The 17,381-nt window shown below is 43.6% G+C and overlaps 1 protein-coding gene across 2 annotated transcripts; it reads left to right on the top strand.

The window, feature by feature from the left end:
* Nucleotides 1–769: 769 nt before the first annotated feature.
* On the top strand, nucleotides 770–17,023 carry LOC110507881 (PHD finger protein 12). 2 transcript variants are annotated; one of them, XM_090223778.1, is made up of 14 exons: nucleotides 845–1,638; nucleotides 2,174–2,355; nucleotides 4,370–4,442; nucleotides 4,629–5,239; nucleotides 8,234–8,478; nucleotides 12,635–12,767; nucleotides 13,114–13,275; nucleotides 13,519–13,665; nucleotides 13,898–14,762; nucleotides 15,032–15,202; nucleotides 15,294–15,389; nucleotides 15,483–15,565; nucleotides 15,702–15,840; nucleotides 16,217–17,023. In XM_090223778.1, exons 6-14 carry the CDS (start codon nucleotides 12,645–12,647, stop codon nucleotides 16,636–16,638), a joined length of 2,208 nt encoding a protein of 735 aa, XP_090079904.1. In that variant the 5' UTR covers nucleotides 845–1,638; nucleotides 2,174–2,355; nucleotides 4,370–4,442; nucleotides 4,629–5,239; nucleotides 8,234–8,478; nucleotides 12,635–12,644; the 3' UTR covers nucleotides 16,639–17,023. The 2 variants fall into 2 exon arrangements, with proteins under 2 accessions (XP_036821683.2, XP_090079904.1); XM_036965788.2 differs by lacking the exon at nucleotides 8,234–8,478 and having other exon boundaries at nucleotides 770–1,638.
* The last annotated feature ends 358 nt before the right edge of the window (nucleotides 17,024–17,381 follow it).

Raw genomic sequence — 17,381 nt, 5'->3', positions numbered from 1 at the left:
CATTTGACAAAAGAGCAGACAAGACACACTGGCACCCTGTTTACTAAAATGGGGTGGGACTGGACAAAAAGTGCTTATGGTAAAATATCCTGACAAATACTCCCCAAAAAAGACAACATTATGTACAGTACTATCTGTCCTCATTCAAACTAAAATGCGGTAGCCTAATAGCAAATGGCGGCGTTAACGAAATAAAATGAATAATACTGCTGTCAGACGGCAGGTTGGGCAAAACTAACTGTCCAACTAGATGGAGGGCACCATAGCGTAGGCTACATTGAAATGAGGAGTGTAGTTTTGCTCGCAAGCTTCGTCGGTGGTCATTCATCAATAGAGGGGGAGATAGCTCGTTGAAGCGGGAACATGATGCAAGCTAGGCAAACGGTGGTGTAGTTAACTAATAGCTAATGTTAGCTAGATGTTATTTCACAATTTAGTAGCTCTAACTAATATGAATAACGTTCGCTAGCCAGGTGATGGCTATCTATCAAAAAACGGAATGAAACCCGCAACCAAAGATTGTATTTGAGGGCTTCTCTAGCAGCATAACATTTGTATTCCTTTCTGACGTCGTCGTCTCAAGTTACCACAGTCACAAGGTTGTAATTATGGCTAAACCCCGCCCTTTTCTAAAATGTATCTTCTTAAAATGTCAATTTATACATAACCTTATGCCTAACCGTATAATTAAATTAAGACCAAAAATGACATTTTATTTTTCATGAATTTTTACGATATACCCAATGCAGATTTTGTGGCTGTGTTGACTAGTGACAAGCGTTTCTCTACTGTGGCGGCCATGGTTTTCAACAATCTTGAAATGCGCATGCTCAAACGTAATTTCGTTCGCGGTTGCGCCAACTCGGATAGGATGTTGCCACTAGCAGCATTGATGCATAGGCTTTTTCAGAACAAAAATACATTTCTTGAGGATCCGGCACTGTTGGACGAATAACAACAACAACGCATTTTGCAACCCTTGATTGGAAGGAACACAACGTTGCGAGCATTTTACATTTAGTGTATTCTGACTGTTGACAATGCAAAGTGGAAGCGAGCGGGTTTGCAGAATTTTCAAGCGTCTTCTAATTTCAGCTAGTAGGAGCAGTAGGAGCAAAAACAAGAACCATGGCTAGGCCTCGCAGATACATTCAGTCGTTCAGCAACCTGACAACAAGACAGTTTAGAATAGGCACAAAGTTGAGGTTTGTGAGAAACTCGTAACATTCGTCATTCTTGCCAGCAGTTAGCAAGCAAACATTGCTTAATGGATGGTGTTGCTAATTAATCAGTCAGTGTGTGTCTGTATCACATTCAGATAAAGCAGCTAGCTATCGGTTGCCAACTTGCATACGAGGTCGCTACGTACGGCTAGTTAACTGTTAACCTTGGCTGATTCCGTTATTCCCTCCAATATACAGTAATAGGCAGAGAAAGGCAATTTTTAGTAAAACGTGCGTGTGTGTGGGGGGGTCGCCTGTCACTGCCAGTGGGACTGGGCGTGAAACGACACTACTAGCTAGCTACAGTAGCTGGTTCCATAGGGTTATTTGCAAGAAGACTGCTGGGTGAATGTGGGACAAAATGGAGACGCCAACGATTGTGTACGATTTGGATACCTCTGGGGGTTTAATGGAGGTGAGGCATGTCACCACACAACGTTACTTATGTCCGTTAAAATGCAGCCATTTAAGTTTGTTAGATATCTAACTAGCCAGAGAAATTGACATGTTAGCAGATACTGTAGCAAGATGGAAGCAAATAACGTTAGCTATCTAGTTTGAGGCAGCAATTTTGTCCTAACGCCGCGTTGGCTAGGATGAAGTTGAAGACAAAACACCCATGTTTGCAATGTGTAGCTAGCTAGTTTATGGGAAACACTGTGCTATTACTCTAGTTATAGCGTAACTAACATTTTAAAGCCATATTTTAGTTGCCAGCAGTTATCACTGCTGCAGACTAAACGTTACAGTAAAGACCCTAGCTTCCAGCTGGGGGCGATTTATAGTTTACCCTTAACTAGCTAGTATAAAAAATATGTTACTGACATGATATTGAATCATAAACTGTTTTTAGCTTTATTCGTTTGATGTGCTAGCAACCAAGTAAACAAGCCTAAATTGGGAGTGAAGATAGTTCGATCCAGATTTCTGACATGTTCAACTTGTTACAGCAAATTCAAACACTGCTCGCACCACCCAAGTCAGAGGATGGCGAAAAAAGGAGTCGGAGGAGTGAAAGGGACGTTCGGAGAAAGAGCAGGGCCACCAACCACGATACCTGTGATAGTTGTCATGAGGGAGGGGACCTTCTGTGTTGTGACCATTGTCCAGCCGCCTTCCATCTACAATGCTGGTATGTGTGAAAAGTATCCCACTAACGTTAGCTTGGGAAGGATCATGCATGGTTTACTGGATTCAGAATGACTGCGGTTCTCCTGTCTAGACAGTCCATCATCTTTACAGAACCATGCCGCTGTGCAAAATGTCACACATGAGATTCGGGGGGGGGGGGTTGTTTTTTCCAACCATACTGGGAAGATGATTGTGACACAGCAACTAGGACTTGGTTAAAATTTGCCGCCGAATGGTTGCAACCAGCCCCCGCCTCGGTCTGCATGTCTCCAGGCATCGTCACTCACCCGCTCTAACTGAGAGCGCTGGGAAACGCTGGCAAAAAATGGAGTCGAGGCTGCTCTTCGCTCGTGTGCCTCTGTTTACAATATGGCGACCTCCCTTGTAGGAAAAAAAAACGTTTTTATTTCAGCGCCATTTTACTGACATTTCTCTGGGCTTTAACAGGAATATAATTATGACAATACAGGTGATCAAACGCGGTTATAAACACGATTTGAGATTAACATAGTATTCTTTGTATTTCGGGGACTCATCCATTCAGGTATTTACACCACACAGCTGTGCAAGATCTGACTAACAATCATGTTGGTTGGTAGCTACAGTGCAAGGCTTTCCACCTACAATAAGCTCAGTCTTTGCCAATTGAACATTTGCATATCCCCTTGGGTAGTCATTGACTGTGAAATTTGACATGTGATTTAAGTTACATACTACAATCACCTTGACAACTGCCAAAGCAGTAGCTGCATTATTTGAATATTTTCTAGATTAGAAACATCTGAAAGCATTCCAACAATTAATTACAATGGCAGCCTGTATTAACTGGGTGATATAATGTAGGTTATGAGCATCACAGCCAGGTGTTGTGTTCGAGACTAATTGAAGGCCATGATTGTAATTGTATGAAATCACCAAGATGCTAACAGTTCAACATGTTCTTTGTTCAAATTTAAAGAACGTATTGATTCAGAATGGGGAAACTAAATGCATGCTGAGGGCAAATGGAGAGCCACTCTGCATATTACCTGTAACTCATGTCTATAAAATATAAAAAATACAAAGTATGTTACAACTTCCCTGGTCTCCCCTTACTAACAGTAAGCATGCCACTTTCAAATAATTTCCCTCACTCTTCACCCCTAAGGAAATTCTGACGAGCGCGACAAAGTTGAAAATAAAGGACACACATGTTACCAGTAAAGTAAGAAGCCCAGGTTTCAATAGGCAATAAGAAATTGATGTGAAAGGAGTGTTGGTATTTGGCCTGGTGAAGTGGCTTTATGCGTTGACTGAATGGGAGTTGGTAATTTAGGAGTTTTTTTTTTTTACTCTACTGGTCTCCAGAAGAAATTGAGTCCTCATTGTCAGAGACGGATTAAAAATGTATCTGACACCGGTCTCGAATACAACATGGTTGTGGGCCATGTTTCCCAGGCATTAGTGATTTAAAACTTCAAGTAAAAACTGTGTTCAATATTGACTAAGTCTTCTCTTGTTTGGGCATGCCAGGCACATTAATCCCACTAGATGGAGACAGGCATTTGGAAAAGAAGACATTCTAACAGTAAACACTCAAGCCTGAAAGTAGGGTTTGGCATTCAGTGTTAAAATGTGTATTTTGGTGTGCTTTACACATTGTTGTGGTATTTCAATACAGATCTATTCCAGCACAGGTCAATTACGTCATCACTCCCCTATACCCCTATTATAGTCTATGCCTCAAAAGTGCATATTCTGTATTTATTTAACTAGGCAAGTCGGTTAAGAACAAATTATTATTTACAATGACGGCCAAACCCGGACGACGCTGGGCCAATTGTGCGTCGCCCTATGGGACTCCCAATCACGGCCCGTTGTGATACACGTTTGGTCAGAGCATCCAGGCTGTATTGTGAGTTTGGCATTAGGCCTTATAAAGCTTACATGGCAATTGATCCACAGTTGACCTATAAATGAAATGACTGTAGCATGAAAGTCCTTTTTTTATTGCGGTTTCTTTGTGGTTCCCACAGTGACCCACCATTGAGTGAAGAAATGCTGCCCCCTGGTGACTGGATGTGTCATCGCTGCAATGTCTGTAGAAAGGTGAGTGTTCAAGAATATGTGAGGATGCTCACAACAGAGAGGTGTTTTTATGCTTCAAATGTATTAGCCTGTTAACACCTGTTTTCAATGTATCAATACGAGTCCAACTATTTAAACAACCCTAGTGGTGGGGAATACAGTCTGATCCTTGCTGGTCCCTGACTGCTATTTGACTCTCACCCCCAGAAGCGGGAGCAGAAGGCTGAGAGGACAAATGGCCTGCTGGAGAGGGAGAGGCTCTTCTCCAAGCGCTCCTCCCCTGCAGCTGAACTGGAGCGGGGCACCACCACTATTACCACCACCATGCTGCGTCTGGACAGGCTGCCCCCCGGGGTCGGAGCAGCTGGACCCGGCCTGCGGGTGGCTGCCGTGCATCTCGAGCGTCTGGATCGCCTTGAGCGGCGGGCCAGCAGCCGCCCTGGCACGCCCACTTCCAACACCTCTTCCACAGACACGGACACCCCCTCGGAGGGGCAGAACGAGGTAGACAAGGAGATGGCCAAGGCAGAGGAGGTGGAGGTCCAGGGCTCAGAATCTGAGCAAGCCACCACCACCCCTACCTCCACACCACGGCTCCTCAAGAGGCCCTTCCAGCTGCTCATCGCCGCCGCCATGGAGCAGAACCCCTCGCAATTCCAGCTGCCCAACGAACTCACCTGCACCACAGCACTGCCAGGCAGCAGTAAACGGAGGAGGAAAGAGGAGCTGATCATGAAGACTTTCAGAAGGCCACAGCATGAGATGGACCCCAACGGCCTCGTTCCTCTGCCAGTCAGGGTGTGCTTCTCCTGCACCAGGTATGACCTATCCTACCAATAATTAGTCAATCAAACCCACAATTTTGTCATTACACATTATATCAACTAGGGCTGTTATGGTGACTGTATTACTGCCACACCGGCGGTCACGAGTCATAACGGCAGTCAAATTCCACATTACCGTTTAGTCACGATAATTGGGCATCTCCAAGCTCTAATGCTGCTCATGGTCATTAGTAACCTACCAAACTTGCTAACTGCCTTGTACTCAGCACTCTATTTTCCCTCTAATCACTCTGACATCAATGCAAATGTATAAAAAAAATGGAATCAAACACTTTGTGATAGCTCATGTTACACAACATTTCTATAGGCTATGCAATTGTGATGAGAAAACACAGTGATGGCCTCTATTAAAAATAGCTTTCTGCTTTCTATTATTTATTATATGTAAAGAAAAGATTAAATCAAGAATAGTGTCATGGGTGACCATTAGCCTATCACTTGTGAATGATGCCCAGCTTGTGTGCAGTAAGGCAAGAAAGCCAAGAAACATTGCATGTCTTTTTTTGCAACTTTTTCAAATCCTATTTGCACACCTCATGTAGCCTAGCCCATAGTCCTATATGTTTTAATAAGGTTAGTATCACACCTCATGTAGCCTAGCCCATAGGCCTATATGTTTTAATAAGGTTAGTATCACACCTCATGTAGCCTAGCCCATAGGCCTATATGTTTTAATAAGGTTAGTATCACACCTCATGTAGCCTAGCCCATAGGCCTATATGTTTTAATAAGGTTAGTATCACACCTCATGTAGCCTAGCCCATAGTCCAATATGTTTTAATAAGGTTAGTATCACACCTCATGTAGCCTAGCCCATAGTCCTATATGTTTTAATAAGGTTAGTATCACACCTCATGTAGCCTAGCCCATAGTCCTATATGTTTTAATAAGGTTAGTATCACACCTCATGTAGCCTAGCCCATAGTCCTATATGTTTTATTAAGGTTAGTATCACACCTCATGTAGCCTAGCCCATAGTCCTATATGTTTTAATAAGGTTAGTATCACACCTCATGTAGCCTAGCCCATAGTCCTATATGTTTTAATAAGGTTAGTATCACACCTCATGTAGCCTAGCCCATAGTCCTATATGTTTTAATAAGGTTAGTATCACACCTCATGTAGCCTAGCCCATAGTCCTATATGTTTTAATAAGGTTAGTATCACACCTCATGTAGCCTAGCCCATAGTCCTATATGTTTTTATTAAGGTTAGTATCACACCTCATGTAGCCTAGCCCATAGTCCTATATGTTTTAATAAGGTTAGTATCACACCTCATGTAGCCTAGCCCATAGTCCTATATGTTTTAATAAGGTTAGTATCACACCTCATGTAGCCTAGCCCATAGGCCTATATGTTTTAATAAGGTTAGTATCACACCTCATGTAGCCTAGCCCATAGGCCTATATGTTTTAATAAGGTTAGTATCACACCTCATGTAGCCTAGCCCATAGTCCTATATGTTTTAATAAGGTTAGTATCACACCTCATGTAGCCTAGCCCATAGTCCTATATGTTTTAATAAGGTTAGTATCACACCTCATGTAGCCTAGCCCATAGTCCTATATGTTTTAATAAGGTTAGTATCACACCTCATGTAGCCTAGCCCATAGGCCTATATGTTTTAATAAGGTTAGTATCACACCTCATGTAGCCTAGCCCATAGGCCTATATGTTTTAATAAGGTTAGTATCACACCTCATGTAGCCTAGCCCATAGTCCTATATGTTTTAATAAGGTTAGTATCACACCTCATGTAGCCTAGCCCATAGTCCTATATGTTTTAATAAGGTTAGTATCACACCTCATGTAGCCTAGCCCATAGTCCTATATGTTTTATTAAGGTTAGTATCACACCTCATGTAGCCTAGCCCATAGGCCTATATGTTTTAATAAGGTTAGTATCACACCTCATGTAGCCTAGCCCATAGTCCTATATGTTTTAATAAGGTTAGTATCACACCTCATGTAGCCTAGCCCATAGTCCTATATGTTTTATTAAGGTTAGTATCACACCTCATGTAGCCTAGCCCATAGGCCTATATGTTTTAATAAGGTTAGTATCACACCTCATGTAGCCTAGCCCATAGTCCTATATGTTTTATTAAGGTTAGTATCACACCTCATGTAGCCTAGCCCATAGGCCTATATGTTTTAATAAGGTTTGTATCACAACTAAAGTGGCCAAATAACTTTAGAAAATTTAAGCACATTAATCCACTTTACAATGGGTGAAGATCCTAACTGGCATACATACGCAGCGTGTGTTTTGAGTTTAGGAAAGATCATTTTCACCATAAATGCCTATTTATAATAAAAGCATTACATGCATAATCGCATTTGTGGTCACTTTTGCTAATGGTGTTTTCCTGCTAATGGAATATTTGCACTTACTGCAGTGTGCGTATTGCTGCGTGTATCTGGAGAAATAGCCTAATAGTTTATCAACATTTTAAGCTAAATGTTCTGATCTGTTGCATCAGCTTCTTTGTGTAAAAAAAAAAAAAAAAAAAAGTGTTTTGTAATAATTTGGGCTCTATCCCATCCCACAACTGTCCCAGACTAAGTTTGGAATATTTATTTATTGCATAGAATACAATGCCTTCCAAAGGTATTCATCCCCCTTGGCATTTTTCCTATTTTGTTGCATTACAACCTGTAATTTAAATGGATTTTTATTTGGATTTCATGTAATGGACATAGGGCTGGGCGACATGGCCAAACTCTCATATCCCGATAACGATACATATCACGATATAGCACATTTTCTGTAAATTCAATGAATAAATAGTTTATATAAAATTACCACATGTAAAGGCCTATTTCTTAATACATATTAATGGTACTTACTCATTTGATTATTTATTTGATTAATTACCTTCAGAAGTCACAATTAGATTGCACCCTGGTGGACTTTATTTAACTAAGTCACATGATCTCAGTTTATATACACATGTTCTGAAAGGCCCCAGAGTCTGCAACACTGCCAAGCAAGCAGAGAGGCACCGCCAAGCAAGCAGAGAGGCACCGCCAAGCAAGCAGAGAGGCACCGCCAAGCAAGCAGAGAGGCACCGCCAAGCAAGCAGAGAGGCACCGCCAAGCAAGCAGAGAGGCACCGCCAAGCAAGCAGAGAGGCACCGCCAAGCAAGCAGAGAGGCACCGCCAAGCAAGCAGAGAGGCACCTTGAAGACCAAGGAGCTCTCCAAACAGGTCAGGGACAAACTTGTGGAGAAGTACAGATCAGTTTTTTATAACCCAACCCTATCAGAAACATTGAACACCCCACAGAGCACCATTTCAATCCATTATTAAAAAATGAAAAGAATATCTCACCACAACCTGCCAAGAGAGGGCTGCCCACCAAAACTCACGGACCAGGCAAGGAGGGCATTAATCAGAGAGGCAACAAAGAGACCAAAGATAACCCTGAAGGAACTACAAAGCTCCACAGCGGAGATTGGAGTATCTATCCATAGGACCACTTTAAGCCGTACACTCCAGAGAGTTGGGCTTTACGGAGGAGTGGCCAGAAAAAAATAAGCAAACACGTTTGGTGTTCGTCAAAAGGCATGTGGGAGACTCCAAACATATGGAAGAAGCTACTCTGGTCAGATGAGAGTAAAATTGAGCTTTTTGGCCATCTTGGAAAATGCTGTGTCTGGCACAAACCCAACACCTCTCATCCCCACAGTGGAGCATGGTGGCGGCAGCATCATGCTGTGGGGATGTTTTTCATCAGCATGGACTGGGAAACTGGTCAGATTTTTAGGAATGATGGATGGCGCAAAATACAGGGAAATTCATGAGGGAAAGCTGTTTCAATCTTCCAGAGATTTGAGACTGGGTTGGAGGTTCACCTTCCAGTAGGACAATGACCCTAAGCATACTGTTAAAGCAACACGAGTGGTTTAAGGGGAAACATTTAATTGTCTTGGAATGGCCTAGTCAATGCCCAGACCTCAATCCAATTGAGAATCGGTGGTTTGACTTAAAGATTGCTGTACACTAGCAGAACCCATCTACTTGATGGAGCTGGAGCAGTTTTGCCTTGAAGAATGGGTAAAAATCCCAGAAGCTAAATCCCAGTGCCAAGCTTATAGAGAAATACCCCAAGAGACTTGCAGCTGTAATTGCTTCAAAAGGTGGCTCTACAAAGTATTGACTTTGCGGGGATAAATAGTTATGCATGCTCAAGTTCAGTTTCTTTGTCTTATTTCTTGTTTGTTTCACTATAATTTTTATTTTATTTTGCGTCTTCAAAGTGGTAGGCATGTTATGTAAATCAAACAAACCCCCCAAAATCTATTTTAATTCCAGGTTGTAAGGCAACAACATAGGAAAAATGGCAAGGGGGGTGAATACTTTTGCAAGCCACTCTAGAATAGGGCAACTTTTGTACTATGGGGGATAGTAGATTGCCGTAGGCTAGTGCGTTTGCTTTATGTTGGTTGAGGAAAGTAAATATGGACAGTTCTTCCAATATTTTATTTCACTTTTATTTAACCAGGTAGGCAAGTTGAGAACAAGTTCTCATTTACAATTGCGACCTGGCCAAGATAAAGCAAAGCAGTTCGACACATACAACAACAGAGTTACACATGGAGTAAAATAAACATGTACAGTGCCTTGCGAAAGTATTCGGCCCCCTTGAACTTTGCGACCTTTTGCCACATTTCAGGCTTGAAACATAAAGATATAAAACTGTATTTTTTTGTGAAGAATCAACAACAAGTGGGACACAATCATGAAGTGGAACGACATTTATTGGAAATTTCAAACTTTTTTAACAAATCAAAAACTGAAAAATTGGGCGTGCAAAATTATTCAGCCCCTTTACTTTCAGTGCAGCAAACTCTCTCCAGAAGTTCAGTGAGGATCTCTGAATGATCCAATGTTGACCTAAATGACTAATGATGATAAATACAATCCACCTGTGTGTAATCAAGTCTCTGTATAAATGCACCTGCACTGTGATAGTCTCAGAGGTCCGTTAGAAGCGCAGAGAGCATCATGAAGAACAAGGAACACACCAGGCAGGTCCGAGATACTGTTGTGAAGAAGTTTAAAGCCGGATTTGGATACAAAAATATTTCCCAAGCTTTAAACATCCCAAGGAGCACTGTGCAAGTGATAATATTGAAATGGAAGGAGTATCAGACCACTGCAAATCTACCAAGACCTGGCCGTCCCTCTAAACTTTCAGCTCATACAAGGAGAAGACTGATCAGAGATGCAGCCGAGAGGCCCATGATCACTCTGGATGAAATGCAGAGATCTACAGCTGAGGTGGGAGACTCTGTCCATAGGACAACAATCAGTCGAATATTGCACAAATCTGGCCTTTATGGAAGAGTTGCAAGAAGAAAGCCATTTCTTAAAGATATCCATAAAAAGTGTCGTTTAAAGTTTGCCACAAGCCACCTGGGAGACACACCAAACATGTGGAAGAAGGTGCTCTGGTCAGATGAAACCAAAATTGAACTTTTTGGCAACAATGCAAAATGTTATGTTTGGTGTAAAAGCAACACAGCTGAACACACCATCCCCACTGTCAAACATGGTGGTGGCAGCATCATGGTTTGGGCCTGCTTTTCTTCAGCAGGGACAGGGAAGATGGTTAAAATTGATGGGAAGATGGATAGAGCCAAATACAGAACCATTTTGGAAGAAAACCTGATGGAGTCTGCAAAAGACCTGAGACTGGGACGGAGATTTGTCTTTCAACAAGACAATGATCCAAAACATAAAGCAAAATCTACAATGGAATGGTTCAAAAATAAACATATCCAGGTGTTAGAATGGCCAAGTCAAAGTCCAGACCTGAATCCAATCGAGAATCTGTGGAAAGAACTGAAAACTGCTGTTCACAAATGCTCTCCATCCAACCTCACTGAGCTCGAGCTGTTTTGCAAGGAGGAATGTGAAAAAATGTCAGTCTCTCGATGTGCAAAACTGATAGAGACACACCCCAAGCGACTTACAGCTGTAATCACAGCAAAAGGTGGCGCTACAAAGTATTAACTTAAGGGGGCTGAATAATTTTGCACGCTCAATTTTTCAGTTTTTGATTTGTTAAAAAAGTTTGAAATATCCAATAAATGTTGTTCCACTTCATGATTGTGTCCCACTTGTTGTTGATTCTTCACAAAAAAATACAGTTTTATATCTTTGTTTGAAGCCTGAAATGAGGCAAAAGGTCGCAAAGTTCAAGGGGGCCGAATACTTTCGCAAGGCACTGTACAGGCAATAATACAGTAGAAAAATAAGTCTATATACAATGTGAGCAAATGAGGTGAGAAGGGAGGTAAAGGCAACAAAAAAAGGCCATGGTGGCGAAGTAAATACAATATAGCAAGTAAAACACTGGAATGGTAGATTTGCAGTGGAAGAATGTGCAAGGTAATGTCTTCAATATGCACCTCGGAATTGGATGACACGCGCACTTTCATCCCCAATGTGTCTGTCTTCACTTGTAGTCTGTGAGAAATACCCAATCACGTGGCGGAGAGCCATATGAGGTGCTTCAGAACTCCCAGCCGGGAGAAGGGAATTCTAATTATTATGTCCAGCCCAAGGACAAATCAGCCACTGGCCGCAAAGGCATGGATTGTTGTGTTAGGAGGGGTGTTACGGCCACTCAAAGGGATCCTGCCGGCCTTGTCAAATTGTGAATGAGAGACTGAAGTGTGTACAAAAAAACTAAGCAGAGCTCGTGCCTTTCTTGCAACGTTTTTCAAATCATCATCGTGCAGCCTTAGAATGTATTAACAATCTAAACATGTAGCCCAACATTTGTTTTCGCAACAAAAGTTACATAAATAACTCTAAATTAAGCACATAGGAGTACCTGTTTCTTTAACTGCTAAACACAGAATAGCCAGCCGCATGTGCATGCTCAAATTGTTTGGAGAAAATATATATCTTTTTTTTATATATTCACGTTCATTTGTAGTCTTCATACAATAAAATAATGCCACATAATTGTAAGCAAATCTTGTCTGCTAAATGGACAACTCACGATGCTATTCTGTTCTTCTGAAATAGACTACATTCTCTTCATATCATGTTTCTTTAGACCTATCTAAAATAATAATGGATATATTCAATTTGTTTAAATGTAGATGTTCCAAAGGTCTGCATCAGTGGATGGTAGGCTATGTGTGGAAGCCAGGAGACGCTAAATGTGTTTTTGTTAATTAGCGGTGAATTACGGTGAGATCCTCAGTTATTTGCTTGACAATCGCGACCGCCACAGCCCTAATATCAACACACCTTTGGGAATCTAGTTGGTTGGCTGACTTTACTAGTCCAAGCTCACTGCCTCCTCTTCGTCCTCCTCTCTATCGTCCTCCTGTCTATTCTATAGGAGCTGCAGAATGGCGCCCCTGGTTCAGTGTGACTATTGCCCCCTGCTCTTCCACATGGACTGCCTGGACCCCCCACTTACTGCCATGCCCACAGGCAGGTGGATGTGCCCCAACCATATGGAGCACTTGGTGGTAAGAGGAGCAGCTCCCCCCCCTGCATCCTTATGCATGGAACTGGGTTTGTGTTTCGGCAGGCCTAAACAATAAGGATATGGTGATTTTTAGACAGGAATGGCTCTGTAAATGGAATAGGGTTTGTAGTTCTTTGAGCAATATCAAGCTTCACCGATATGCGATAAAATTGTGATATCTCTCAACCCTGGTATGTAGAAGTTGTTCCATTACTGACATGACCTGTTCTCCAGCTGAGCTTTAGAGTCTGTAGACTTGTTACAAGTGCATAGGGTGTCAAGCTAGCGGTTGATTCAGGGCTATACGTCGCTTTGTTCTTGACATGGCCTCCTGTCCTGTTCTCCAGCTGAACCAGAGGAGCCTGTCCCTTACCAGCCGCTGCCAGCTCTTAGACCAGTTCCAGGATAGGATATCCCAGCACGCTGTCAAGGTGGGCTTCCTGCGACGGGTCCACCGACAGAATCCCCCTGTCCGCAGTGGTGTCCACCACAAGACGAAGGTGCTCAAGGTAGCTTATGCCCACTGAGTCTGTCCCAGAGTAAAATATAATGTTATGAAATCGGTTTTTGCTAGTCTTCACTTTGAAATGGTGATGAAAAGACAGATTGTCAACAAAGTATTGGTTTGTCACCTAAGCTGCTTCAGCTTCACCATATATCATTCTTAAGAATAGGATATATTTTTACCTTTATTTTATTAGGAACCACAGTGGGAGTTCACTGCTCCTGTAAATGTTTGTTTGTCCCTCCAGGTGCCCAACGCTATTAAGTCCCAGTACAAGAACCCCCCGGCCATTTTGGCTCCTGCAGGGGTGCGTAACGGGGAGCTGATCTGTAATGGTGTCCCATCCCAGGACTGCTCCCCTCAGCATTTTACCAGCCAGGCGGAGCAAAAGGAGGTAAGCATGGCAGAAACACACACACACAAGTATCTGTCTACTCTGGGACTCAGTGGTTCCTTTGGGCTGTGCCTGAGAAACATCTAAAGTGCTTATATTTTTTTGTGATGAACAAATCAATGGGATCTGTCCCAGCGAGGAGACAATGGTCCAGACATGATGGGGATTAACTGCCAATTATTTAATGTGTAATAACTGTAAATGTATTTACTTTTTTTCCTTTGTCATTCAGTGGCTTCGAGATGTCATCTCACTGCAGTGCAGCATCATGCGACATTTATCTGGCAAGCAGAAGTCCTCGTCAGACTGGCACTCTGAACAGACAAACAGGGAACGGAAAGACATTAAGCTCCGTGTGGCCCTAGAGGAGAACAGCTCTCTGCCCCTTGCAGAAAGGACAGCTTCAGCCCTGCCTGCCCCCTGCTCTAAGCCCTGCAGTACATCTGATGGCCCCCAGGGGGCCCAGGTACTGAAGGGTCTCTCGCAAGCCCAGGAGAGCTGCAGCTGCCCGGTGAGGCCATGTCAGAACTGTCTGAAGTGCAGGAAACCCAACGGGCCCCTGACTGAGCAGCCTGTGCAAGCCAACGGGCCAGTAGTGTGTAACGCTGCCTCTGACGCCTGCAAACAGACAGAGCTCCAGCTGCACAGACTCACCTCCCCAGCCCCACTCCCAACCTCTGCTCTGGGGCTGCCAAACCACCTGAGAGGAGGGGTGGAGGTTAAAACTGAGAAAGGCAGCCACCTAGAGTCTTGCACCCAGAAAGGTTGTCCACCTTCTTCTTTGATGTGTGTAGCCACAGGGCAGGACATAAAGAGCCAGGCCCACGGGACTCTTTCAGGCATGGCAGGGACTCAGGCCAACCCTCTGAGCTGCTGCAGTGAGCTGAAGCTCTGCCCCAGCCCCACCCCAGGTGTCCATGTCTTCACCCCACCCAGAGCCGTCAAAGACTCCAGCACAGCAAGACAGCCGACCACCACACCTCCCGGTTTCTCCCCAGGGACAGATCTTAAGGGCAGCTCCATGTTCCCCAGCTCTCTCTTCCCCTTAATAGCAGACCTGTCTGGTGGAATGAAGGCTGTGATGGAAGCGGATGGAGGTAAGTAGCTACCTCAACGCCATTCTACCGGTACCACTGTTCATAATTAGGCCTTGGTGATGAGCACCTCTCTCTGTCCAGTTTAAAAATGGGTACTTTATTCAACAACAATAAAGTTAAAATATTGCATTATTGTTTTGGCCATGCTGGTCTTCAAAAATAGTGATGATTAAATGGCCTGTAATGCTGCTGACAGATGATGGCTGTGAAACAGGATTGCTTCACGTGAATTCTGATGACGTTGAAACATGCTGATGTTGTTCATACAGAGATCGAACTGAGTAAACTGGATGAGGAGTTGGTCAAACTCCTGGCCTGGCAGAGGATACAGCAGCTGTTCCCCCACAAAGCAGCCCCAGTCCCCCAAGGCAGCGGTCTGACTGCTTCCTCTCCTCCCACCGTCGCCCTCAAACCTCAATCTCCCGCGCCGTGCACAGAGGGTAAGCCCCCAGAACCTGACGTGCGGCAGTTTAATTTGTGCCATAGGAATGTTATAAAATGTCATTCCTCCATATTCTGTCCCCATCACAGAAGAACAGAAGGTGCAGGCGAGAGCAACATTTTATCCACTCATGGGGAAGGGAGGAGCCATCAACATGTCTTATAGGACCCTGTACATAGGAGCTGGTAAGGACTGCCCATGCTGTTACAAAAGACTGATCTTTACTCAACATGGAACAAAGTCTCATCAGTCTTTCTCTCTCTGACAACCCACTGTAGGTGCTGACATGGATGTGTGCCTTACAAACTATGGTCATTGTAATTATGTATCTGGAAAACACGCCTGCATCTTTTACGACGGGGTAGGTTGTCTGTCCTGTTCGAGACACAAAGCTTGACAAAAACATATTTTTCCCATTGCTATGACCTGATCTGTGAGTACTATTTGAAATAACAGTAGCACTACAGACATGACTGTTGGTTTGTACCTGTGTGTAGAACACCAAACACTACGAGCTGCTCAACTACAGTGAGCATGGGACCACGGTGGACAACGTGCTCTACTCCTGTGACTTCTCTGAGAAGACTTTGCCCAGCCCGGCCAGTGGCCTGGTGTCCAAAGTGCAGGGCATTATCCGTAAGTAACACACACACACCTCATCATATGTACACACATACACTAGTAATTTAGCTGATTTTGAACCCCTCCATACCTCCTTTGTGCAACATGTGGGTGGGTGTACGCCCCATCACCTTAACCCTGTAGAGGCTTGGTGTGTGTGTGTGTGGTTTGACCAGCCCTGTGTGTGTGTGGTTTGACCAGCCCTGTGTGTGCGTGTGTGTGTGTGTGGTTTGACCAGCCCTGTGTGTGTGTGTGTGTGTGTGTGGTTTGACCAGCCCTGTGTGTGTGTGTGTGGTTTGACCAGCCCTGTGTGTGTGTGTGTGTGTGTGTGTGGTTTGACCAGCCCTGTGTGTCTATAGGAGACTTGAGTGATGGTGCCCTCTTTCTTCAGGCCGCTGTAAGATGAGAGAGCAGCAGCAGGAGGAGGGGACCGAGGCTGGGCACAGGACTGTTCTGATGCCATTGGAGGGAGTGATGAGCTGCCAGCCCCAGGGAGGACCCAGGCTCTCCTGCAACTGCAAAGCCAGCAGTTCCAGCCTGATCGGTGGCAGCGGGGCTGGTTGGGAGGGCACAGCGCTGCTCCACCATGGCAGCTACATCAAACTGGGCTGCATGCAGTTTGTCTTCAGCATTGTTGAGTTCGCCAGTAAGCAGCCTAAAGAAGAGGGATCCACTGGCACTGCCAATACCACCCCCGCCAATACCACCCCCAACCAAGAGGGGGCAGACAAACAGACAATCAAACTCCACCAATTGCAACTCTGTGCCAAAGCCCAAACTCTCCCTTTCTCATCTATTTCCAGTCAAACCTAAGGGGAGCAGGTTGTTACACAGGGAAAATATATATTTTTAATTTATTTTGTTTATACTTTTGCATGAAATGAAGTTTTATCTCAAATCTGTTTATTTAGATTGACTTACTGAAGAGTATGTGTCACTTATTTTTGCCAGTCTAGTTATACATGTATATACAGTACCAGTTAAAAGTTTGGACACCTCATTACAGGGTTTTTCTTTATTTGTACTATTTTCTACATTGTCGAGTAATAGTAATAATAGTGAAGACATCAAAACTATGAAGTAACACATGGAATCATGTAGTAACCAAAACAAATTCTTCAAAGTAGCCATCCTTTGCCTTGATGACAGCTTTGCACACTCTTGGCATTCTTAATTAAAAATTAACTTGTAAAATTTCTTTCCATCTCAATGCGTTTGAGCCAATCAGTTGTGTTGTAACAGGGTAAAAGGGGGTATACAGAAGATAGCCCTATTTGGTAAAAGACCAAGTCCATATTATGGCAAGAACAGCTGAAATAAGCAAAGAGAAATGACAGTCCATCATTATTTTAAGACTTGAAGGTCAGTCAATCCAGAAATTTCAAGAACTTTGAAAGTTTCTTCAAGTGCAGTCGCAAAAAACATCAAGAGCTATGATGAAACTGTCTCTCATGAGGACCGCCACAGGAAAGGAAGACCCAGAGCTACCTCTGCTGCAGAGGGTAAGTTCATTAGAGTTACCAGCCTCAGAAATTGCAGCCCAATTAAATGCTTTG

The sequence above is a fragment of the Oncorhynchus mykiss genome, chromosome 27 (assembly GCF_057628025.1).
Source record: "Oncorhynchus mykiss isolate SJ-2025 chromosome 27, ASM5762802v1, whole genome shotgun sequence".
Taxonomy (NCBI): Eukaryota; Metazoa; Chordata; class Actinopteri; order Salmoniformes; family Salmonidae; genus Oncorhynchus; species Oncorhynchus mykiss.
The sequence above is the reverse complement of the archived record's forward strand: the minus strand, read 5'-3'. Positions and strand labels throughout refer to the sequence as shown.

Bases quoted from the DNA above. Each gene is read 5' to 3' on its own strand.
- LOC110507881 (XM_036965788.2), top strand. From the start codon at position 1,573: ATGTGGGACAAAATGGAGACGCCAACGATTGTGTACGATTTGGATACC. The intron at 4,443-4,628 runs GTGAGTGTTCAA...TCTCACCCCCAG, and splicing joins GCTGCAATGTCTGTAGAAAG to AAGCGGGAGCAGAAGGCTGA. The intron at 5,240-12,634 runs GTATGACCTATC...TCTATTCTATAG, and splicing joins GTGTGCTTCTCCTGCACCAG to GAGCTGCAGAATGGCGCCCC.